General features: G+C 50.3%; 1 protein-coding gene across 8 annotated transcripts in view; it reads left to right on the top strand.

Annotated features, from left to right (window-relative positions):
- The window catches only part of ANKRD11 (ankyrin repeat domain containing 11), a 161,783-nt gene that overhangs the window by 49,879 nt on the left and 87,015 nt on the right, over nucleotides 1-24,889 (top strand). For 7 of the 8 annotated variants that reach the window (XM_073226801.1, XM_017662272.3, XM_073226800.1 and 4 more), the window contains exon 2: nucleotides 14,090-14,171. In XM_073226801.1, coding sequence (XP_073082902.1) covers nucleotides 14,163-14,171 — 9 coding nt within the window. In that variant the 5' untranslated portion in view covers nucleotides 14,090-14,162. Of the gene's footprint in view, nucleotides 1-13,205; nucleotides 13,332-14,089; nucleotides 14,172-24,889 lie in introns of those variants that run through there. The other variant, XM_073226799.1, reaches the window with a different exon arrangement.

Here is a 24,889-nt window from a genome sequence, read left to right as displayed (position 1 = left end):
AAGGATGTAAAGATAGCTTCCTGTGCCTTCTGAAAATTCTGCACTTTTGCTGTTTACATTTAAGCCTTTCTTGTGGGGTGGGATGAGGCACCAGCTGTTTGTAGCTGTCCGCGGGGTCCAAACCCCCCCCTCTTCGTGGCTGTTCTCTGCCTCTGGCCTGTGTGCTGCTGTTGTGCATCAGGTCCCCTGGCCTGTTTTTGTCTCTGGTGTGTCCTGTTGGTCAGCCTATCTTTGGACGCCAACACCTGTCTTCAATTGTGTGTTCCAACTGATTCTTGCTAGTATCTGGGATTGCAGTCTATATAGTAATTTTTTATTTTGTACCCAGGAATTTCTCTTTCATAGATGAGAAAACTAAGAATGATGTGGCTATTAGAGTGTCCCCAAGGTCACTGCCAGTACAGTGGCAGGGCCTGAATTCTGATTGTGGCCATCAGACCCCACAGCCCCTGGTGTTAGCTTGCATTTCACTGCCCCATGTTGGTCTTCAGTAGAGTGAAACTGGCCAGAACATGAGGTGCGTTGGAGAGGTGCATTGAAGGAGGGGACACCAGCTTGGACTCACAGTGGCCTTAGCAGTAGGAGCCACAGAAGTGAAGCTGACATGGGAAGTATGGATGTGCAGCCAGGACAGTCAGCCTTGAGAGCAGAGACGGGCAGTCAGGGAGGCCTGGCCTGTGCACAGGAACGTGAAGAGCTGGCTGGCATGTGCCCCACAGGGTGCTGCGCATGGGGTCCCAGGGGAGGGACCACGCTTGGGATAGAAGACTGGGGCTGTTTGCTCTGAGGTGATGGTGGCAGATTGGGGAGTGAGAGGCTGGCGGGGGGTGTTGAGGGAGGGGAGAGGAGGTGCACATGGAGGGGGAAAACGGGAGTGTGGGCCTGTGGCCCTGCATGTGCCAGCATCCGGCCACAGTAGCCAGCCAGGCACACAACACTCTGTGCTGGTGGGTTGTGAGTGAGATTTCTTTCCAGCTTTTCTGAGAGTCATGTCCCGTCTTCCCCACTACAGTTTATAAGTGGACGTTACTTTCTTAGTTCAGAGACAAAAAGATCTGCCTTGGGCTGTTAATTGGGGGCCTTTCCTTAAAGCATCTAATATGGCTTATTTCAATCTTTTTGAAAAAAGTAGTATACAGGTTGTGTTAGATGTGAGTTCCTTTCTTGCGTGTCACCTTTTAGGAGATCGGGGACAAGTTGTGTTGGAATTTATCAACCGAGACCATCTTTTCTTCAAAGGAAACTGCTTTGAACTTCACCACTTTCCATCCCCTCCCCATCTCTTTTAAGCTTTGGTCGATAAATGTAATCTGGAATTTTATTCGGTTAGAGTGAGCAAACCGGTCAGTCCTCTGAGATCAGAACATGACATTTTCTTTTCATCATTTTACCCTTATGTCAGGATGTCTCAACCGAGTGGGCCAATTAAGATAATCATAATTTTATTAAAACAAATATGTGTCAGAGTTCCTTGGTTTCCAAGTATCCTGCACTTAGTTGTTAATCTTGAAAAGACTTTTTTATTTTAATCCTGAAGGAAGTCAGCTTAAAGGAATACTTTGATGGTAGGCAAATCCCGAAGGGAGGGTTTGGCTGCGCTGCTGCTCACGCGTCTTGTTCTGATCGGCTCTCCTCCCTCTCAGCGCGTGGTCGTGCTCTGGAAGGAGTGTCCCACTCTGTGTGCTGCACCCAAGGCAGCCTTTGCTCAAGGCTCCTGTGTGACATTTGCTATTAGAAAACTGTGTCTTCTGTAGTGGAGTAGAGCATCTGTTGTTCAGGAGGGCTATCTGCTAGGCAAGAAACTTGGATTTTTATGTTTTACCAGAAGCACATTTTGCTCCACTTTTCGAAGTGGGGCATCTCTGCCCCTTTGTGTGAGGGTCTCCTGCCAGATTCATGTGAGGATGTGTGTTGATGTGCAGGTGTTTCCCTGTGTGGCAGGAACACCCATTGACTAAGGTTGGATAAGGAGCACATCGTTTTAACAGTTGGGCACTGTTCCTGGAGCACAGTTGTCCTGGAAGTTTGAGGTGACAGAGAGAAAGAACATAGCAGCAAACTGAGTTAAGTACAGAAAATGAAGTGAGAAAGGCATCAGACTCTCTGTGGCCTGGCAGCTGAAAGCACATCTGATTTGAAGAGATGGTGGGTGAGGGCTGCACGTGGACATTGGGCTCTCAGGAGACTTTACCTGGAAGGTGAGTCACCACACCGATGTGCACCCTGCCGGTGAACGGGCACCTTCACCCTGTAGCCCTAGCATGAGGTGCTTCAGGTCAGCGCTGCTGCTCTTGTGCGTTTGTGCAACTGCCAGGGTGAGGATGTTCCCCAGACGCCCAGGATCTTAGCAGTAAACAACTCATCGAAAGTTAGATCACTGAAATCGAAAGGCCATTTTGACTGGTGTCTTGCCAATGGGTTTCAGTCCCAGGCAAGTTCACTGTGGATTCAGTGTGACTAAAGGAATGACAGTATAACATTCTTGGGGTGAAAGGGTTTATACCCAACTTTATTTCCACGGTGGCAGGTCAATCACTAGAATCCTGTCCACTCAGAGCGAGTCTGCCTGCAGCAATCCAGTCTCTCTCTCAGGGCCTCTCTGCCCACACAGCTGTCCTCTGGGCCTCTCTGCATAGCCGTCCTGCACAGCTGTCCTCTGGGCCTCTGTCCTTGGCGCTGCCACCACTCCAGCCTCTGCTCTGCTCTCCTGCAGCCTTGCAGCAGTGCCACCGTGCTGCCCAGAGCACTGGGCAGGGCTCTTTATATAGAGTCAGTAATGATGCATTGCCCACATGTGTGTAGTGAGTTAGCCAACCAGGGCCAGGTGAGAATCCTGGCCACAGGAACCTTCACTTTATCCACAACTGGAGTCCTCAGAATTCATGTGTGTGCTTGACTGTATGAGTCTGATTTTTGTCTATCCACATTCCCCCCTTAATGATAAGGGTTTGATCCTGTTCTTCAGCAGACACATTTGTCGCGGGGCGTGTAGTGCATTGGGACGGCGGACTGGCTTTCCTTTTCCTGGGAGCTGGACAAGAGTAGAGTCGGGCCCAGCGCCATGTCCTTTCCCCGTCTCGTTAGCAAACAGGGCAGGGGGCACCTGTGAGCCCAGGCTGCCTGCTGCAGGCCGGAGAGGCGTGCCTTCTCCCCATAGCCCTGTACTCCTGGCCTAAATGACTTCCTTTTTGAACCAGGCCTGCCAGACTTACTTCAGCGGGAAGGGTAGTAACAAAGTTCAGGTTTAAGGAACATTTCTACTGATTGTTTCCACAGTTGTGTAATGGGGTTTGGGTCGGAGAGTGGGACCAGATCAGTGATTACCAGATTTGCTGGGGAAACATTGGCAAAAAGACGGTTTTATGATCCTTATCCCGGGCATGCAGAATCTGAAGCATCTGTTTAGGGGATGTGCATGTGTAGGAGAAAGTCAGGGTGAGAGGTACAGGGCATATCTTCTGTGTAGCCCCAACATTTTCTTGGTACCTGTTTGCAGTGTGGGTGCCTTGTTTTTATCTAGCTGGTGGGACAGGCTGCAGTGGCACGGATTTCAAGTTCCTACTGGACAGTATGCAGCGTGGTGGGGGGAGCCAGAGACTCTGCTTTTGGACGCCATTGTCCTGGCTGTCTCTCTGCCCCCAGATACTGTGGTCAAGGAAAGGAACCAGTGAGCATGACCAATCTTACATGCTGCGCAGCTGTTTCCCAAGTCTGACTGTCCTTGTCCTTGCTGACAGAAGAGCATTGCTCTCCCCGTCTCTCCCTCATTGTTCCGTAAGGGAGGTCTTTTAATGTATGAGCTTAATCTTGCTTGAATTGGGACTAGTGAGCAGTGTCTCACTTCCATTTGGTAATGACATGTTTTGAAAGCTTTGCCAGTGGTAATAAGGTGGAAGAGAAACGTAGTCTGTAAGTTGTGCCAACTTACAGAGCCCTCAGGAGAGAGAGCTCTGGGAAGGGGCAAAGGGGCACTTTATTCATAAAAATGCACTGATTTGTAGAGAAGGCTGGATCAGGGCTCTCCGAGGAACCAACACGCTAGGTCAGAACTCTTGAATTACCTGGGGTCAGGGGCCACCAGGCACGGTCACTTAGCTGGGGCTTGGGGGGGGGATACTCTGGAGGGGGTGCTGCTTACATTCTGTAGTCTTAATTTCTAATTAATTTGGTGTATAAACTATGTTATTTGAGGTGAATTTCCATCTCTGTCAAGAATGATGTAAGCCTCATGTATTAAAAGGTAAAAGGGTACAGTGCTCGGGCCAAGGGCAGAGGAGGGCTTGTGGGACACGCTTCTCTGGAGCAGCCTCGTCTGCGTGCCTGCTGACAGCAGCCAGCTCTGTGTTCTGGCCTTTCTGAAGTTGACGGTTTCCTCTACACTGTGTCTTATGTTTGTGTGTAGGCCACGTGGCCAGGACACAGTGGTTGGCTCTGAGACTATGGGATCCTTTCGGGGCTGGATACAAGCTCAGCAGTATAATACTGCCTGAGTTGGGAGGGCTGCTTGGGAAAGGCTTCCTGAGTGTGCTGGTGACGTAATATAAAAATACAGCAAGACTTGTCTACTCTCAATTTGAAAAATATGGATAGTATAAGGAAAAAGTCAGGACCTGTGTGGTGTTGAAGGATGAATAGGACCCTGCTCAGGGGGCGGAGGGGAAGAGGGGGCCTCCTATGAGCGAAACAAGATGTTTTCAAGAAATTGGAAGAATTTCAAAGTTGCAGCGGAGGCAGCCTAGGACAGCATTGTTCACGGCTTGTTTTCTTGGGCCTCCTGTGAGGGGACTGTGGCTTTGGTGGATTGTGAGAGGACGGTGGCAGGGTGCATCCACATTCACCCACCAACTCCGCAGCCAGCCTAGACTAGCCCAGAAGATGCCGCGGGCCTCATGGCAGGGCAGCCTTTGTTCTGTGACTCCTTCTCAGTTACATGTTTGTGTGTGTGTCCTGCATCATGATGAAAAACCTTTCTCGTTGTAGGTTTGAAGTTTGAAAAATACAGGTACATTCTTTGTTAGCCCAGTGACTCCTGTCGGCAGTAGTGAGGCAAATGTGGTGTGCCAAGTTCACTTCTTCTCAGTGCCGTGGGGAAGGAGTTGGTCAGCTTGTGTTTGCAGGTGGAGGTAACTAGGTCATCACGCTACTGTAGGTGAAGCAGTAGTGGAACTCTGCTGGGTCACGGATCCGGGCAGTGCAGGGAGGGGGCGCGATTCAGAAGCTGGAATGGACAGAACTTGTCTGGTGGCTTTTGGCTGGAGAGAGAAGGGAGCACCAGATTTCTGGCCTGGAGGGTGGCTAGACAGTGGCACCTGAACCAGGGCTGGGGCATGGCCACAGCCGGCTTGGGCCCTGTACTGTGTCTATGTATTGCCTGTATACATGTCTCTGGTATGGTTGGAGTTTGTGAGTTCAGTGGGGAGCTCTGAGTTAAGAGAACCTGAATTGGGACTTAACAACATGGTTATTAAAGCCACAGAGGCAGATAAGGCTGCCCAGGGAGAGCATGAAGGAAAACATATTTCAGGAGCAGGTGGTGGAGGACAATCTAGTTAGTGAAACAGTGTGGAGATGCAGTTAGGAGGAACTGCAGCAGTATGAGAGAAGCCGGGCAAGAGGGGTAACGGTGGGACAGAATGGCTGGAGGGCTGGTTGGGTGAGTGTCATCTATGCTCCTGGCTTAGCTGCAGGATGAACTGAAGCCTGCCCTGGATTGTTGAGGTAGGAATCACCTCATCGCAAGTGCCAGCCCCGTGTCAGCGTCTCGGGTTGATGAGGGCTGTGCCCTCCCTGAGTGTGAGTGTGTGGGGGTGGCACTGGCTCCGAGGCAAACCGTCCAGCCTCTCAGAACCTGCTTCTCATCAGAAAAGCAGAAGACACCCATTATCCTTGTAGTTGTCGTGAGGGTTCAGTGAGGCAGGCTGTCAGCGTAGGGCTGTTAGTCTGTGTGCTGCGGCGCTTCAGCATTTGGACGTGTCAGCTCGCGCAGACAGCCAGTCAGTGCAGGAGGGACGAAGTCACCCTCACCTGGGCTAGCTTGTTTTCTGTGCCTCGCCTTCGCTGCTTGAAGTTCTGTAAACAGTTCTTAATAAAGAGGTAGACTTCGAGGGGTGCTTCTGGGGGAGTAGAGGATTCTGTTTCAGGGTAATGAGAGCATATCACTGGATGTAAACTGCCTGTTGGGAGGACTTTGTTGTGCAAATGAAGGTCTTGCTGAAGGGCTTGGATGGAGTTTAGGTTGACTTCCTGGTGGGTGACCTCTTCCTGCCGACAGCTGCAGGGCCATATGGGTCATGCAAGAGAGCAGCAATGGTGATGTGTGGGCATCTTGGACATTATAACTTCCTGGTATCAGTTGGAGAAGATGCCACGTAAAGAACAAACTCGCTTTTGTTTGTCTTCAGGAAGCAGTGTGATTCATTTTCATTCCAGTGGCCGGGCGTCAGGATGTGTTAGTGAAACAAGGGAAATGCCTCACGATGGTGGACGCAGCCAGCAGGCCTCCGGCCGGGCCTGCAGAACACCTGTTAGTAAGCCATTCATTCAGCAGACAGCGCTTAGACTCCATCTTGCCACACTGAAGACGCAGTTGCCCTACACGGGCTCATTAGAATGGCAGAGTTGAGAATTGCCTGCTTCAGTTACACCTCAGTCCGGTGATGTCTACAGTCGTGCACACCTGCCTCCCCATTTCCTAATGCACACACATCCCCATTTATAGCATACTGGTTACATCTTAGATGTTAAACTGTGCAAATTGTTGTGGATTCTATTCTAAATGAAAAAAGCAGTACACGTTTAGGAAAAGTGATGTTTTTAAAGGAAACACTGTTGTGTTGGATATTGAAGAATCTTAAACTTTAGTACTAAAGGGGTTTAAGGGGGATCATCACATCTAATATGCTTGTTTTATAGATTGATAATCTGAGGGTTTTCCTCTTGTAATACTTAAAAAAATTCACTTGGGAATTAAAACTGGCAACATGCCAGTACTAGACATTTAAACTTGGCTATAGTCAAAAAGCTTCAGGAAAACTTTTATAGCTCTGCAGTATCTGAGATTTCAAAGAGAAGCATTTATGACAATTCCTTCTGGATGTTAGGATCACTTGTACAGTTTTGGGGAAAAAAAAGCATTTGGGATCACTTTGAATCTGTAGATCTCTGGGGAATATTGCCACCTTAAAAATATTAAGTGTTCAATCCAAGAACACAGGATTTTTCCACTTACTTATTTAGGTCTCCTTTAATTTCAGCAATGTTATGTAGTTTTTGGTGTGCAACTCTTTGGTTAAATTTATTCCTAAATATTTTACTCTTTTTGATGCTGTTGTCAATGGCATTTTTTCCTTAATTTTCTCATCTGATTTTTTAAATTGCTACTGTGTAGAAATATACCTGCTTTTTGTATATTGATCTGTTATCCTGCACCTTCCCTGTGCTGCACACATTTATTAGCTCTACCAGCATTTTATAGATTCATTAGGGTTTATGTTCCTTTTTTGAAGTGAGCTTCCTAGCTGGACAGGCCGGTTTAGTTTCGGGGCTGGTTGGTTCCACTGATGGCAGGTTTGACTTCCTGTCTGTGCCCCCGAGGTGGCTGGCACATGGCTTCTGTACAGCTCTGTCTCTTCAAGTCTTGTTTGCCTCGCTTGTGTGGGCTTCCTGGGGGAGGGCATGTAGGGTGCTTGTGCAGAATGAAAACAGCATTCTCATGGAGCTGTGTCTGGTAATGGGTTCCTGTGCGACAGCGTCCTGTGGCCTGTCCTTGGGGACTTACTGGGTAGCAGTCAGGCAGGTCAGTATTAGAGGGTGCATGTCACTGTGCTCCGTTCTGTAGGAGTTTCACAGCAGTGACGCGGACAGTCCCAGCACTGGTTTCTATTATCTTGTGTGTTCCCAGTGCCCATGGCCCCGTCATAAATGGTGAGGTCAGCAGTGCACACCAAAGATGGGCAGATAACAGCGCAGCCATGTTTCTTCTGAGTTTTGCTCTTAAAGTGTGATGCTGATGGGGATTTTATGGGTTTGCTAAGAGCTGGAGATACTCGCAGTATGTTTCCTGACTTTGACCCTCGGAAAAGTTGCTTTATCTTTGTTCATCAGGATTTCAAGTGTGTGTGTGGTGTCTACATACGGTTGCTGATTGCAGCTTGTTACATCGAGAGGAGTAGGAGGGGGTCAGGGAGCCTGTGAGCTGAGAGTAAGGGGCCTCCTTTCCTGGTGGAGCATTAGCGTCGGGTAGGCCTGGCCGGGCTGCTTGTCAGGGCTCCTCCTGCACAGTCTGGCCGGCCTTGTCCTCCCATCCCGGGGCTGTTCTCACAGTCTGCCCCAGGCACCTGCTCTGTTTGACTTCGTGCTTTCATCCTCCTCATTTTCAGGCATTTTCCAGTTTCTGGTCTACAGAGTTTCCCTCTTTTATTTATTAAAAAAAAAATCCATTTTCTGTCGTTCCCTGGATTTGGTAGCATGAGTGTGAGACTGTTTGCTGGACTGGAGACTGGGGCTTCTCCTGCCTCCCTAGTGGGCAGATCGCTCAGGGCAGGCGGAGGGCGGTTGCGTAAGAAACGCCCTCTGAGTTCTCTTTCTGCATCTGCTCTCTTTGCACTGCCTTCTGTTAGGAGAATAGAGTTGTCTTGAAATATTAATTTTCTGTACTTTGCTGTTTTCTCCTGTATCAAAAAAGAAACATTTGAATTGTAGGAGTTGTTTGGGGAGCACACGTTTCCCTTCCAGCTTCTTCCCATGTGCACCTCATTCTGAAGTTTGGTTGCCTTTATTCCTTGAGGTTTCTCTCTCCCTCTAAGTCAGATCAGTAACAAATAGAACCCATCCTAGAACAAAACCAAACCAAACAACTGCCCCTCCGTCCCCAGGAAAGATGGTGCCCCTGGAAGGTGGTCCAGGTTAGGAGAACAGCCCTCACCAGAGATGACAGGAGGTGCCACTCCCACAGAAGTCGTGGGTCTGTGGGCACAACGGGCTGTGTTTGACCTAATTGCAAGATGAACTCAGTCTGTCAAATCTTTCTGCCACGGGGAGCTTTAAAGCGGAGAGGCCAGGTCTGTGGTTGAAGGTTACATTCTAAAGAGATTTTTAAAGCTACAGTGAGAGCACCAGGCATGCTGGCACTCCTGTGTTTCCATTTCCAGCGCAGAGAGAAAAAGACAGAGAAGCGCACAGGCACAGAGGTTGAGAGAGTGGCTATGGTCCATCCAGCCCCTCCACTGACCGTGGGACCTCCACAGAGTTTCGTGCCCTCTCAGGACCTCTGATTTCTCATCTATAAAGTGGAGATGATAATAATACCTACCTTACGAGATTGTTGTGATTAAATGAAACTGCCAATATTAGGCTCCTCCTCGTCCCTTTTTAAAATGTAGGTCATTGTAAATTCAAATGCAGTTTAAGAAATAATACCAAGGGATCCCTTGAATTCTTTGCCCAGTTTCTCCCAGTCGTAACTTTTTGCTAAGCTGTAGTAAAATACTTCAAGCACGATATTGACGTGGATACAGTGCTGGGGCCTCCTCCCTCCCCTGGGCTGTGCAGTGGGGGCCGGAGTCTGGGTCCCTGTGCGCCCCCCATGTCACCACAGGGTCTCTCCCGGTGACCTCAGCAGTCACATCCACTCTCACTTCTGCCTCATCCCTCGCTCTTGCCCCTGATGCTCGCAGCCATTCATCTAACCTCTGTCTCTAAAATTCTGTCATCTGAGAATGTCACATAATGGAACTACGTAAAAGGAGCTTCCTGGGAAGGGCTTTGCTCTGCATGATTCCCTGGAGGCCCACACAAGTTGCTGTCTCTGGCTCCTTCCTTTAGTTGCTGAACACTGTTCCATGCTGTGCATGGACCAAGGTTTGTTTAACCACTCAGCCTTTGAAGGATATCTGGGCTGATCCAGTTTTTGGCAATTATAAGTCAGTCTGCCCTGAACAGTCTTGAGACCACAAAGTGGCCAGTTCTGACCTGCGGGACGGCGTCCTGCATAGCTCTGCCTAGTGCCCTGAAGGCACTCGGCACTTCACAGTGCATGCTGGCACTGCTACCCTACTCAGCTTGCTGTGTGCCAGCCTTGAAACACATCCCTTGCCTTCTCTGTGCATGTTTGAACTTCCTGAAAAGTGGTTTACTGACCAGGAAAGCATAGCTCTGCACTGGTCTGTGAGACCCACTGGTCTGTGCTGCTCTGCTCAGCCTTCACGAAAAAAGCACATGGCTGCATTTCTGTGGAAAGCTGGGGAGAAGACAGAAGTCGACGCAGCCTTGCAGCTCTCTGGTGTGAGCCAGGTAGACCCCTGAGCATGCGAGCTGGTCAGCCCTCGGTCTCTGTGTGGTGTCCTGCCCAGACTGGGCCCCCATGTGTGGCGAGTGAACGCACCCGCTCAGCCTGATCTCTGCTAATGAGAATTGTGGTTCTGCATAAGATTGTGATTGAAAAAGAGGTTCTGTGGCTGACAGGGTTTTAAGACCTGTGGTCTTAGGCCTGCGTAGTAAGACCAGGCTTTTGCTCATTTGGACTGCTGGGCATTCAGGACATCTGGAGAGGCGGTAAAGGGAGGGAAGGAGATGAGGGAAGTGCAGGCTGAGTCCAGGACCTCAAAACCCAGAGTGACAGTTATTAATCTGAAACCGTGCTGTGTGGGTCAACTAAGGATACCGTAATTTCTTTGATATTGATTGGAATTATGTCAAGACAGGTTTAAAAAAGTTGATCATCTTATGTTGATCAGAAACTATGATTAGCAATTACAGGTCTTTGGTTAATAAAAATAGAAGTGAATTAAATATTAAATGTAGTTGTATAAGTAAAATCTTCCAAAACTTGTGCTTCCATTAAAGGAGAAAAGGATGACTGATGGAAACACTGGTAATTTGGGACTTTCCGCCCTGAATAATAACAGCAGCTCTCTGGGGTGCTGGCATGGTTGTGACTCTGTAGTAAAAGCCACCCTCTGTCATGTGGCCGAGGAGGTGGGGCTGACATGAATCTTACAGTACTTCTTGGTAATTTCTTAAAAAGCGTCTTCTCTGTGCTTGACATAGCTCCCAGCTCATTAAGGGAATTGGTGAGATAGGAGAGTAGAGAGGTAACTTTAAAACCTTGCATTGCTGCTCCCCTGACAGCACTCCCCGCCCCCCCCCCCCACCCCCTCCTTGTGCCTCAGCACTCTATGCCTCTCGCTTACGCCAGCGAGCTGTTTCTGGGCTCGGGACCTGTTCTTTGAACCACTGTACTGTAAACTGGTCGCGTGTCATCTTGTGCATTTCTGTTTGAAAGTGTAGCCTCATTATAGTTGTGATGGTTTTGATGTGAGCATGTATGCTACATGAAGCTGTCTTCATATCTTAGAATGTTTTTTCAATGTGTATTCTCCAGAAATGGGATTGTTCTGTTAAAAAGTATAAATATGTCAGAGACATTTGATTTGTATTGTCTTCCAGAAATAATTGAGTAGATTATTATTTTCCCTTGGAACAAAATGACCTTTAGACAAAGACTTAGAAGACTTGGGTTCTGTTTCCTACTTTTAATTTTCTGCATGACCTCAGACAACTGAAAACTTTTATCTCACTATACCTAACTTGGGCACCATTTCTCTATTTGAAAAATAGCAGTTGGATCAGAGCACTGCTTCCCGGCCCAGATGCTGCTGCCCTTCAGAGGACCATGGCAGTGTCTGTGCACTTGTTTGGGGGGGGGGTTGCTGGCATCTAGTAGGTGGAGGGCAGGGCCTGTCATCGCCCTCCGGGTGCCCAGGACAGAGCGCTCCAGCCCCAAATGTCAGTGGTGCTGAATTTGAGGACCCGCAGAGCGAAGGGGCTTCAGGCTCCCCTAGGGGTGAAACGGTAGGTGTTACGGTGTGCTGGACGCCCGGTGCACGTTCACTGTTTGGTCTGCATTGTTCCGTGACTGGCTTTACAGAAAGAGCTTAATGACATACTTACTGGTTTTCAGCAGCACCAGGTTGTGTGGTTTTTGGAAGCTGCTTTTCAACGTTTGTTCTTAATAGTCCTTAAGGTTAATGTCATTTTAATATCAGTTTGGAAAACCCTGTACAGGAATATAAGGACAGAAGAATTTCACTCCATCCTTGCAGCACATGCGCCTGCACACACCGGTCAGAGAGCCGCTTAGATCTGGATGCCCGGTGTGGAAGCCGGGACTCCTGCCTTGCACTGCCCTGCTCCCCGAGACTTCCCTGCTCCTGTCTGCGTCTGCCTCCTTGACTCGGCACTTCCGATGCGTTTGAGGTAGAAGGGAGCCTGATGTTTAGATGGATTGTGGAACCATATATTTTTTTTCCATTGATAGTTTATTTTTGAGGCTCTCCAGACCCTGTTGTTTGGAGTGTGATGGTTTGTTCTGCTGGCTTTCTCCGTGTCTGCAGTGTGAGGGCTCTGCTCGCTCGTGGTGGTACTGTGTTCACAAAGCAGGGCTGCAGCTATATTTGATGTGACTTCTGGTCATAGGAGGCCTGAGGGGCTTCTAAATAAAGCTGACTCAGTGATCTTGTAAGAGTATATGTTGTACCATTTGCTCATTTTGATATTAGACCTCAGGTTTCCTTCAGATTGTTCAGACTGCTACATTTTGGTGTTGATTTGGTGGAGGAAAATAAGTCTTTAGTTGTCTCTGTACTTTTAAATTCCTAGTTGTTAATGATAGAAATAAATTCTTTTAATTAATCATAAAATGGAAGTGTGACCAGATGGAGGATTCTGAGACCAGGGATCAGCCTGGCTTCTGCAAGGCCTGACCCTGACCTCGTCCTCTTGTCCAGTCCCCGTCTGGGGAGCAGAGGGCGCAAGGGGCGTACGGACTCCGGCACTGCTGGGCTTTGGAAGACTGGCTGGGGCGTGTCTGAGTTGCAGAGGTCATTGTGGTATAGATAGGGCCATACCTTGGGGAGCACAGCCCCCCCATACCCTGTGCTCCAGCTAGCCTGGCTTTGCCGGTACTGTTGGAACTTCTGGGCGCGCTTCCCCATTGGTATTCACTCCCTTCCCACACAAGAGTAACAGTAATTTAGAATTTTATATTTTAAGATTATTAGCTTTTCATTGACCTTTTATTGTATACAAAGTAAATCAGATTATTAAGTTTCATGTGCTTTTGAAAGACACAAATGTATTCAGTATATTCCTCTCAGACCTTTTTTCAGTTCACGGTCAGTGGTTCTGGAGATCGGGGTGTGGTGATGTGTGTTGTTCTAGCTTGATGATCGGCGCAGAGGAGGTTCCCATGCGTTCCAGCGCCACGATCTGCCCTGTCCGAGAAGCTCCCTCTGTATCTGGCTGCCTCCGTGTCTCCTGATCGCATTTGCAAAGTGAGCAGACCCTTGTGGGCTTGCCCCGGTGTCCCCATCTCTCCTGAGGAAGGAGCTCAGACCTGCAGTGGTGTGCAGGGATCACATTTCTGAACTGGAGCCGTGTGAAGTGTGTGTGGTGTGAATTACGATCCTTTTGTCTTTGCGAATGGACCCTTGAATAGACTGAGGGAGACAGTGAGTGGAATGGGGCGACGTGGATGGCCAGGGAGGTCCCACTGAGCACAGGCTGAAGGTGGAGAAGGGAGCAGGGACAGTGCCCAGGGGAGACCTGTGGAGTTGGTGGGGGGAGGCTGAGGGGCAGTCTGTCGGGCTTCGTGAGCCAGGGTAAGAGTGGAGAGTTTATTCTGAGTGTGACAGGAAGTCCACAGAGGATGCAGAATGGTTAACTTTGACAAAGGTCTTATAACAGTAAGATTTCTCTCGACGTCTTTGTAAAGAGGAGTCTGTGAATGGTCCCCCAGGGCTCCAGGCCAGAAGCCCTGTCTCTGGTGAGGAAGACAGGCCCCCTGGGTGCCCTGCTTCCAAGGAGCAGTCACTGAGATGGCGCCCTGAACACGCCGTCAGAAGCAGGCTCCTCGCCTGGGCTCTGCTCTCCCTTTAAGACCCCAACAGCCAAATGACTTAGGAATTTTGCGCTAGTCTGTAGTTAAATGAAAAAGTATTGAGTGGCTGGTCCACAGGGAGGGGAGAGACTGAAGTTCTAAAAGGGATTAAAGTGAAATTATTTACCCAAGCTACTTTTATTCTTGTTGCAGAATATACGGAGCCCGCTCTGGGACACGCCTCTGCTGGATTGATCTCTAGTCCTCAGCAGCATCAGCGTTCAGTATGGAATCGGTAAGTGTTTTACTGCATTTCCTTGCATCAATTTATTCTCTTTGGTTTGTAAAAATCAAATGACACCTCACTTCCAAGTAGGCCTTCTTGGGCCTGTGGAGTTCTGGCCATTTTGAATTTTATCCTGGCTCACTCAGTGGGGGGTGTTTCCATGGGGTGCGTGAGCTGTGTGGTCCCTGGTGCCCAGTGAGGAGTCCTGCGGAGCATTTGCCCCTGGGAGCCTGGACTGGGACACAGTGTGCTTCCTCTCAGCTGCCTTTATCTTCTCTGCTCCGTGCCCAAGAGTCTGGAGCCGCCTGGGCCTGTGCTTGTGAGCTGTGTCGGAGCCGTGCTCTGCATGCTGCGCTGACACTGCCTGACTGGGGGGCTCCTCCGGCCGGGACTGCCCAGCTCTTCTGGGAGAGGCAGCGGGGTCCTGGCTGTGCTCTGCTCTGGTACCCCTGGGTCTGGGCAGCTTGGTAGCTACTCGTGGTGTTCCTAGAAGTCTGAGACCAGCGTGTGGTTAGGGCCAGGCTGCCCTGATTCCTTGCTTTCTCCTGGGAATTGACTAGCAGCTGTGGGAGAAACAGTTGGTCTCAGGTCTGCCTGAGCCTCCCCTGCTCCAGGACAAAGCCCCGCTGTGGCAGGTGCGTGGTCCCGGCAGGCAGTTCGTCTCCTCTGGTGTGTGGATCGATAGCAGTTGGAAAGAAAACTCTTGGCTCGTTTCAGTTTCTCACACGGCACTTCAGTGTCGTGAAGCTAGTGATCCAGAAGTGTAGTGTCTAGTTTGTGTTGTCCCTAGCAAGCATGAATGTTCTTCATCTAAGAGGACGCATCCTTACCTGGGCCTTTGCTGAACTGGGCCCTTTGAATCTTTGATGGGGTTGAAGTATGTCCTTGGAAATGAGGAGAAGATTTGATGGAAAGAAATCCTAGGTGTCTCTGACAGTGGGCCTAGAACTGTCTTCTCTTAATCTGCAGGGTGGCTAGCAGGTAGAAAGAAGCTGGCTCCCGCCAGCGGGGGTGTTGATCAGGTGGCATGGGGTGGGCTTTTCAGCACCCTGAGAGAGCCCCTCCCCAACAGGGCAGGTTCCCAGCATGAGCATGTGGACTCAGCCTGGTATCCAGGGCAGCGGGGCAGCCAGTGAGAGATGGGGTCCAGGAGAGAAGGACGAGGCAGGGCCAGAGGAAGGGCCGCTCATCCCCGGAGGCTGAGCTCAGCGGTGCTTTGTGAACTGTAATACCGGCCTGAATTTTATAACAAGGGAAGACAAGATGCTGCCTAAATTAAGTTCTTCGTATTTGGTGATTAAAATTCCATCCCCCTGATTAAAAGAGAAGATGTCATCTGCAGCTCTTTCCTGACAACCACTGGGTGGGCGCAGTGGCTTTGGTGGATCGAGAACACAGATGTTTTACCGTTTAGGCTTCTGATGCGAGGGATTCGTTCTTTGCTGGCTGTAATGCAGTAATAACCGAAGGTGTCTGATGCTATTACCACTTTCGTGAACCATAAATATTCAGCTAATATTGATCATAACAACCCTTTAGAAAACCTGCAGTGTGTGGACTGAATAAAGGCGAGTGCTCTTGTTCACGCGCCGTGCTGCTCCGCCGGCCCAGCAGGGCGGCCTCCTCCGGGGTTGGGGCCGGGGCGGCAGCAGTGGGAGCAGCTTGCTGAGTTTGGCTTGTCCAACCTTTCCTGGCATCAAAAGGCAAACATTTTTAAAAAAGGATAGTTTTCAGGCCCTCTAATAACTTTTCATTGTTACTCATATCATTCCTTATTTCTCATTTTCATTTTGGTCACCTAAGGCGGAACACCAACCATTGGGATGAGCTTTGAGACAGAGGTGGGCTTGTTAATGCTCCTGGAGTGTTCATGCTTTCCTCTCTGTCTGGGCATCATTTAGGGCCTCTGTTTGGGGGATTCTGGGCTGGTCCTGCACTGAGATGTTCCAGGCATGGCTGTTTCAGGGTGTATAGCCATGGGGCTGACGACCAGTGTGGCACTGGGCTTGTGCGTTTAGTCTTGGTTCCTTCCCTGTGAAATGATCACGGTGGCATCAAACTCAAAGATTTCTGTAGAGGTTAAGTGATACACTGTTCATGGAAATACAGCGCCATGAAAATACAAGCTTTAAAATAATTAGGTTTGGTGGTCTTTTTTTTTTTTTTTTAACCTTTCTCTAGCATATAACTAGTTTCAGCTGACAGCTGGTGTGATTCTCACTTTGTTCACATCTTCCTTGGTGCAGTGGAAGGGCCAAGGCCTTTGAGAATAAAGATGAGATCGAAATGCTCTTGCTTCACATGTTTCAGCAGCTTTAGATGGGTGTGTAGAATGGAGGGTCAGTGAATGAGGCCAGGGTGAGGGGAGCTGCTTCCCAGCACTGACCCCCAGCAGCCTATGAATGACACAGGAGTTCTGAAATTAGTTTCCAAAAGTAAAATGGTTTCTGAAAGTGGCTGTAGTATTACTAAGGGCTATGTTGTTTATAAGAACAGAGGTGTAGATTTAATGGTTCATAGGTCTGATTGAATACTCCCATCCAAGGTAGAAGCGGACCAGCTTCTGGCTTGCTGAAATGTTGAGCTGGAGCTGCAGGGAGCGATGCGTGCAGCCTCTCGGTGTCCTGAACACGGTGCTGAGCAAGCGCACTCTGGCGGCTGCGCTCACTGTAGAGAGGCGACGTGCGGCTCTGCTCCCCAGGGGCCTGGACGGCTTGTGCAGCAGAACTGAGTTGTGCTCTGCCTGCCATTCCTGTGCTGGTGGCAGGAGGTCCCCTCCTGAGCAGCAAGGTTTGAGGGGGTAGGGAGCGAGGGAGGGGGTCCTGTCCTTGGTGTCCTCCTGCAAAAACGCTTCACCATCTGGCGTGGAAACAACAGCTCTCCCCAGGCAGCCCCCTGTGTGGCAGGAGTGGTCTCCCTGTCCTGCCGCCCCTGCTCGAGCTGGCCATCGGGCGGGCGTAGTGCTCATGCCACGCGTGTGGCCCTGGGCTGGGCTGGATCTGCTGGTCTGATGTAATTCATCTGCCTTTTTAACAAACAGGTTCTGTTACAGAGGGTTTAAAAATAACAAAGCTCACTTTGCTTCATTTTCAAAGAAATGTGTGTAGCTAATTATACTGATACAATTTACAGATTTTTTAGTATTACAAACTTTTAATGTAATTCCAGGGTTCTGGGGAATATTTCTCAGCTAGGTTCCCTTGAACTGCTTATAAAGTAAGGAGTATTTGATGTCATTAAAATTAGATTGCATTAAATACATGTTTTTGGTTAATTTAAAAGTTGGCAGCTGTGTTCACACACTGCCCAGAGGCCTCTGCTGCCCCCAGTGCAGCACTGGCCAGCTGGTTGGACTTAGATCCTCTTACACCAGGTGTTTGAATTGCTGGGATAGGCCACATGTCCAGGGCACAGGGTCCAAGAGCAGGTGGGTCGTAGCACAGGGAGTTCTGGGTCCACACCCAGCAGGGCTGCTCAGGTGCTGGGGTTCTGGTGGGGGCTTGATTCTTTGCCTCTGGGCTCTGTGACCCCAGCTGCCCAGAAGGTGGGCAGGGGGATCCCTGGGAAGGACGAGGAGGGCTATTCCCCCCATCACTGCTGAATTTCTGCTCTTAGCCACTGGGGCTCTCATGGTGCCAGCCTTCACTTCCCACCATCACATTGAAGCTGGCTAAAGTAAAGGGATTACTACCCTTTTTGCCTGAATCTGGCTTAGACCAGGTGCCCTGTGAGTTTTGTGGAAGCTGAGCTGAACTTCACGGCTGGAGCAACCCCTGGGGACCATCTTCTCCTTCTGCACTGTCATGGCTGGAGCAGTACAGGGGCGGGGTGCTGCCCAGCTTGGAAGCGTCTGCTCCAGGAAGGCAGCCCTTGGTTGTGATGGCAGGAAGAAGTTGGCAGGGCAGGGAGCCAGAGGGGGCAGGTGGAGTGCTGGTGGGCCTGAGCATCTGGGTTTCCCTGAGCCAGAGTTGGGGTGGCACCTTCATGGTGGGCCTGCCAAGAACTCTAGTCTCTCCTTCACCCCAGAATAGCTGTTAATGATTGTTATTTGTATTGCCTGTTGGAAGAGTGCATCTGGGATATTCTTAGTGTCCAAAAAAAAAGGGGGTGGTGGTGGTGTTAGTGGATTTGAAGAGAGCTCTCTTCTGACTGTGAGAGGGCAGCATTCAGCCCGGCTGCATCTGCCCGCTCCACACGGACGTCCCCCGCAGTGTGAGAGGTACCGAGTGCTGCTGGCCAGGCAGCAAGTTTGAAAGGGAAGCAGAGCAGAACAGGGGCCAAGTTCCCAGCTGTGACTGTCCCAGCAGCTGCCAGAGGTGGCGAGAGCATCATCTGTGTGGTGTGTGCACAGTGGAGCGTCAGCGCCAGCAAGCGGTCCTGAACCCCGGGCCCGGCGACTCCAAGGAGACCAGGTGTGGAGGCAGCGCAGCCGGAGCATGTCGACTTCGGGCAGTGGGAGCCTTCAGGTCTCTGCTCTGCTGTGACCCCAAATGGAAGGCTCTGCTCAGAGATGTACACACAGCCCACCTGTTCTCTTTCCTGCCACTGATGCCTCCATGCTTCCTCTCACATCCAGCCCACTGGCCCCTTCAACCTGAGAGCCCCTGCCTTGGGCCTGGGGTGACACTTCTATGGCTGCAGGAGGCTCTCTGCCTGGGAAGGAATAGGACGAGTAAAGAAGAAAGGTAAAGGAGAAACGCTTCTTTGGAAATCAAATAATGCTTGTCTTATAAGGCTTTGGCTTTGGTGACCTTTTGTTAATGGATGGTTTGTTTATCAGAAAAAATAAGCCCTGGGGCCCTTGTCCTCTTCAGCAGTGTTAGCACAGGAACAGAGCAGCAGCTGCTACCTGGGTCCTGGGTATTTTCAGAGGGCTGAAGGACCAGCTAGGGCCTTGAGCTGACAGCAGTGTTTTCCTCTGTGGGAGGAGAACTGATGGGTGGTCTGCCGGGCCTTGACCATTCCCTCGTGCCACTGGCTTCCATGTCTTCCCGGCCGTCAGCCTCTGTTGAACATTTATTCAGCGGGAACCAGAGTTCAAAACATGTAACCTCCAGGCTGACCGGATGCTGCCTTTGGAAACGGATGACTTCACGGCAGCTTTTCATGGCACTCAGGTGACTGTACCCACTTGATTGAGGCCACAATGCCTATTTTATGTTAAATTTACCCTGTGGCAGAATAGCAAACAATGTTGTAAGTCAGTCAGATTGGAATTGAGAATTAAGCTGAAACATGCCAATTTAGATGTGATTAAAGAAGCCTACAATCCTAGTGTATGTTGGCGTGGTAATATCACAATGTAAACTTAAGTGTTATAATTAAAACTTACTTAACATGAAAACCACCTCTGTTCTTTTGAGAAGTTTACTGTGTAGCTCACCTCTCCCCATGCCCTCTACCCCTGTGTTTTTGGATTGGCAGGGGGCCGAATAGTGACTTACAGAGCCTTCCAGGGACACCAGCATACGGAGAAAGGATAGGGGCAGAGTGGGGACACCCCCTACCCCCTTCCACAGTTGGTAGATGGGTTTCTAAGAGTGGTTAATTTGTGGGTTGGGTGAAGCAGCCTGAGAATTTGGGCTTTGTTGCAGCCCAGTGACTAGTCTGACACTCAGAGGCGGTCATGGGCTTGAGTCCCCTCGAGGAAGACAGGTGGGGGTTAGACAGCAGTTTGCAGCCAGGCGTGGGGTGGTTCATCTGGAGGAACCCTAATTAGGGCGTTTTGGTGGGAGAAGCTGTAGTCAGGTGTGTGTGCACACTGATGCCTGTAGAGAATTGGTGTTCCTGGTGTCTGAGGCTCATGCTCAGTGCCCCTGCCCTGTAGGCCGTCTCTTTGGCATCCTCCCCCGGTGATTGCTGCTCTCCACGTTTCTGCTTAGAGCGTCTTTCCTGGGGTCCTGCCAAGGCTGGGTTGGAGCTCCTGTAGCCGCTCCTGGGCTCCTGCACCCTTGGGAGAAACCACACTCAGCAGTTGCCCGTGGGTGTATGTCTGCCGGCGATTGTTGAGGCCTGTGAGAGGACTAGCCAGAGGCCTGCACTGTGGCCCCCTTCCCTGTGGAGCTGGGAGGGCAGCACCCCCACACTTCTGTTGTGAAGCCTGAGCAGCAGGGTCTCCAGGGGCCCCGTGCCGATGGCGTCAGGGTGAGTGAGTGAGCTTCTCCCCGTGCTGTGACTTGGTGCCGTGCTCTGCATGTGCTGGAGCTCCTTGGGCCTCTGCATGTATAGTTATAGTCAAAACTTGGAAACTTCTGTGCTTCATTTCTTCAAACATCCTGTCTGACCCTCACCCCCTGTCCAGTGGCCCGTGGCCGCCCCCCATCCTGGCGCACTGTGCTTCCCTCCTCTTGTGCTCAACCTGTCCAGGAGGTCGGCTCTGCTTCTGGCCCTGCCCGCGCCGCTGCAGTGTGCTTCTTGCCCCTGGAGGCTCGTCGGAGCCTGCCTAGTGAGGTTTGGATGTGGGGGGCTCCATGTACTGGCCACTGAGTTCTGTGTCTGCTTCACCTTGTTACCTCTGTCAAGTCTGGGTTGGTTTGAATTGATTGATCGTTCTCATTGTGTCTTGTGTTTTCTTATTAATATGCCTGGTGATTATTTTTTCCAAAATACTTTTGATTTGGGGGAAATTTTAGGCTTACAGAGAAGTTGTCAAGATAGAGGATCCCTATACATCTCATCCAGCTTTTCGTAACTGCTCACGTCTTGAGTTACTGAGGTGCAGTTGTCAAAGCAGAAAACCAGTGTCGGTCGCCTTGCCTCTGACCCATGTGGTCTGTCCGATGCCCTCCCTGCGAGCGTGGTGTTGCTGCCCTGTCCCAGGCCTGTTGCACACCTCTTGCCCTGTGTTGGCCCCTGCTCAGTGCCCTCTGCCTGCAGTGGCCTTGCAGTCTGCGCTTGTCTTCTATGGTCTCGTTTTGAGGAGCACCAGCCAGGTACGCTGTAGGATGCCCTTCCTCTGGGCTTGCTTGCTGTTTTCTCCTTAACTGGGGGTTTTGGTTCTGGAGATGACTACAGAGGTGAAATACCTTCTCCTCACAGCCTGTCAGGGGTGCATGCGGTCGCCGTGCCTCCCTGGGCGCTGACCTTGGTCCCCTCTAGGCCCCGCCTGGCTCTGTGCTTCCAAGACGGCAGTGTCTGCTCGTGGCCGGGCCTGTCTGTCCCACGGTCGCTTTGTCCATTGGCTGCTCATTCACACTGGGGGTGTGTACAGTCTGTACGGTACTGGTTAGCTTCTGCTCACGTTGCTCTTGCCTGGGAATACCTGGGTGCCCGACACTGAGTTCTGCCATGCTTGGTGCTGCCTGGTTTTTTGTCTTCGTAAACCATCTTCCGCTTTGTTCTCAGCTCTGGTTAGTTCTTGGAAACAGTTTGCTCCTTTGCACCTTGCTTTTAAGATTGGTGAGGACCTTGCTGAGTCTTGGGCTACTGCGTGAGTGCTCCCCGCCCAGCCTGTGGGTGAGGTGTCAGTGACTCCCACCAGTGCCTGTGCTGGCATCTTGCTGGGGGGGCCCAGCATTGCCTGTCATCTCTGCTGGGTCTCCTCCCTGCCTGTGAGTTGTTTCCTGAAGAAGACCCAGGGGACCTTTGCAGACCCCTGATGTAAATCGTGTCTTCCCCTATCTAAATATTCCCCATTGACACACAAACATAGCATTCTGCCCTTTTAATCATCTTGTGGGTTTTCTGTAAATTGTGCATGTTTGACAGACCTGAATGTAAAGCTTCTGCTGTGCTCTGCTCTGTTTCATGTAGTTTTAAAAGTGTTCTTTCGTTTTTGTATCACTGAAAGTGACCTTATCAGGGGAGAAGGGGGTGTGACCTGAGGTGCAGCATGTGGTCTCTCTGGAGTAAGGACTGCAAGTGGCTGACAGCGTGCTGTTGTTGGGCCTCGGGAACTCCACTGTGATCACGTGTGATGGTGCCACGAGGGATGCTGAACTAAGAAGGGTGTCCAGGAACTCACAGCTTTTCTGTAAGACTGAAATATTCCAAAGTACAAAATGTTTTTAAAGTTTTTAAAGAACCTCAGAGATGAGTATAGTCAGTGCCCCTGCCCCCCACTTGTGAATGGTCCCCCCCAACCCCCGTGGATATCCCTCCCCTGGTGGATGTTCACAGTAGACCAAGTGAGTGCTGTTGTCATAGAAATCTCTCACATTCACAAGCACATAGCATGAACCTCAGGGCCTGTTCTTCCTGAGGCAGGAGGCAGCTCCTTTGCTGGCCAGCTGAGTGTCTTTCCTCCCCCTGTGAATATATCTCTCTAACCCCGTGTGTACATCTCTCCTCCACCTCTGTCTCCTTCCCACCATGTGTACATCTCCCCGCTACGGTGTGTACATTACCACCCCACCGCCACCATGTGTACACCCCATGTGCTTTATCCAGCAGAAGTCTTCCCGTGTCCTTCCTACTGAGTAGTATTTCTTAGTTGGGCCTTATCTGATTTCACCATCGCCCTGGGCTCTGTGTGGCCACACTTATTCCCACACGTCCTGTGCACACGCCTCCTCTGTTCTCACCTGTCTGGAATGCTGACTGCTGGTCTTTGTAGGGCCTTCTGGACACAGTGGAGGGCCTTTGGCTTATGACCACAGGTGGCCGCAGCTGCTCAAGGGGTGCTGGCGGCCTGGGATGGGACCACCCCCTCCCCCTTGCCACACATGCTGCCTTTGCACCTGACTGAGCCCTCTCTGCCCCTGGGCCTCTGGGGCACAGGGAGTGGTCCTGAGCTGTCTTGCTGGTGCCTGGGGCACGTGCTCTGGGCCCGCCATGCTGATGCCTGCAAGTCAGCCAGTGGCCGAATTGAGTCTTTAGCTTCTGTTTTATGGAGCTGTTGTTTAGAAGAAGTCATTGTATCATAAGAAAATGACTCGGTGGCTTTTGTTTTGGCTTAGTGTCATTTACACTGACAAGGCTGTTATTTTCTTAAGTAAAAAATACCGGTGACATGAAAGTACCTGCTTTCTCCCTCCACCAGAAGGTAACTAGATCAGACCTGCACTAGTGTGTGATTCGTGTCCTGGAGGCCTCCTTGGAAGCAGGTACCTCTCAGGATAAAAGGCCCTGCAGCCAGTGTGGGCAGCTCTGACACCTCTGCCTGTCGGGACGATCCTTCCAGGGGAGACTGGAAGTCCTCACACTGCCTGAGCAGCACCACACGAGAACAGAGGGTCCCTTGCTGGGAGCGAGGCCCGGGGCACATTGGACTGACTGCGTGCATCCCAGGTCTGGAGGGCCAGGTGGCCTGTGAGTAAGGGCAGCAAGAAGGGCCCCTTCTGGGACTGTCATGCCACTTAAAAAGGTTGTGTGCATTGTCATCCTCATCAGACTTCAACAAAATGCTTTTCTACGAGAATTCACATTTGTCTTCAGTCATTATAGTAACAGACCTTGCATTGTGGATTTTCTTGTTTTTTGACCCACATTAAAAGTAGATAAATTATTCATTTGAAGCCAGAATTATATTTTTTAATTAGTAAGGGTTTATTGAAAAAAATAAAATCTGAGGAATAGGAAAAACCCTGGCAGCCCTTTGTTTCTTTCATGGCAAATGTGACAAAACCAGTCATTGTTGCTTTCATGACTTTGTTGAGATTGTGTTCCTTATTTTAAAGTCAATTGAGAGAGTTTAGGACTACTCTCTCCTTCAATAATATTGGCTAAAATACTAAAATTTAACCCTTCATATGAGTTGCGTGGGAGTTTCGGGAGCCTGGAAGTAGCTGCCTTTGAAATGAATGAGAAGCTTCTGGAGCTTGGGGTGACTCGTGTTTCCCAGTGTCCATCATGTGAATGCAGAAGCCCCTGTGTGGCTGGTGGAGGAGAGTCTCCTGGGCCCTTTTACTAACTAGCATGTGGCCTCTAATGTCTGGAAGCTCTCTTCTTTCTTACAGACTCTGCCACATGAAGCCCCCTCCTCCTGTGTCCTCACACACGCACATTATCACGCAGGTGCTCCCCTGTGGCTAGAACCAGCCCTCCACGGCCCTCACTGCCCCTGGGCTGTCTGTCAGACTGGGTTTCCGGAGATGGTAAATGTAGGTTGCTGTGTAAAAAGTTATAAGACCAAAGGCCCTCTGATGAAGGGAAAAGGAAGGAAAAACTCATTTCCTGGCCCATTCTAGTTTTTAAAATTATGTTTTATTTTCCCCCAGACTTACGAGATCTACTCGACATAAGCATCGTGTGGGTGCTGAGTACGTGGCTGGGGCCGTGGCCTGTGTGCGCACTGCACGGTGGTCAAAGCTGACGCCTCACGTAGCCCACGCTGCTGCTTCTGAGGAGAACTTCAAGGCCTACGCTGTCCCTTTCATAGCGAATATCTGTGTCCTTCCTTATCTGTCTCACATCCCCATGTACACCAGGCCCAACATTCAGTCTGTTCAAAGGCACACTCATGGTTCTACCCCTGATCTCTGGAGTTGGGTTCTGTCACTGTTTTTTTTTTCCATATTACTGTGGGGGGTGGCGGGCAGGTGTTGTATTCTGGATCTCAGCTCTATTTTGGTACCTAGGTGACTGTTTGAGTCACACCTTACTTAATCTTACTGTCTCAGAACAGCTTCAGAGCAAGTGGCTGCTTGCATAAAAGGGGGAATAGGTTCCCAGACAAGCTTAACCTTCTTCCTGAGATGTGTTTGGGTTTCTCTGTTCCTGTGTGAGCAGACAACCCCAAACTGTGGAAGGCTGTGCTCGGGTGGCTCCCTGAACCTTGCAAGCAAGCT

This window comes from Manis javanica, chromosome 17 (assembly GCF_040802235.1).
Source record: "Manis javanica isolate MJ-LG chromosome 17, MJ_LKY, whole genome shotgun sequence".
Taxonomy (NCBI): Eukaryota; Metazoa; Chordata; class Mammalia; order Pholidota; family Manidae; genus Manis; species Manis javanica.
Note: the sequence above shows the minus strand (reverse complement) of the source record. Positions and strands in the feature narration are given on the sequence as shown.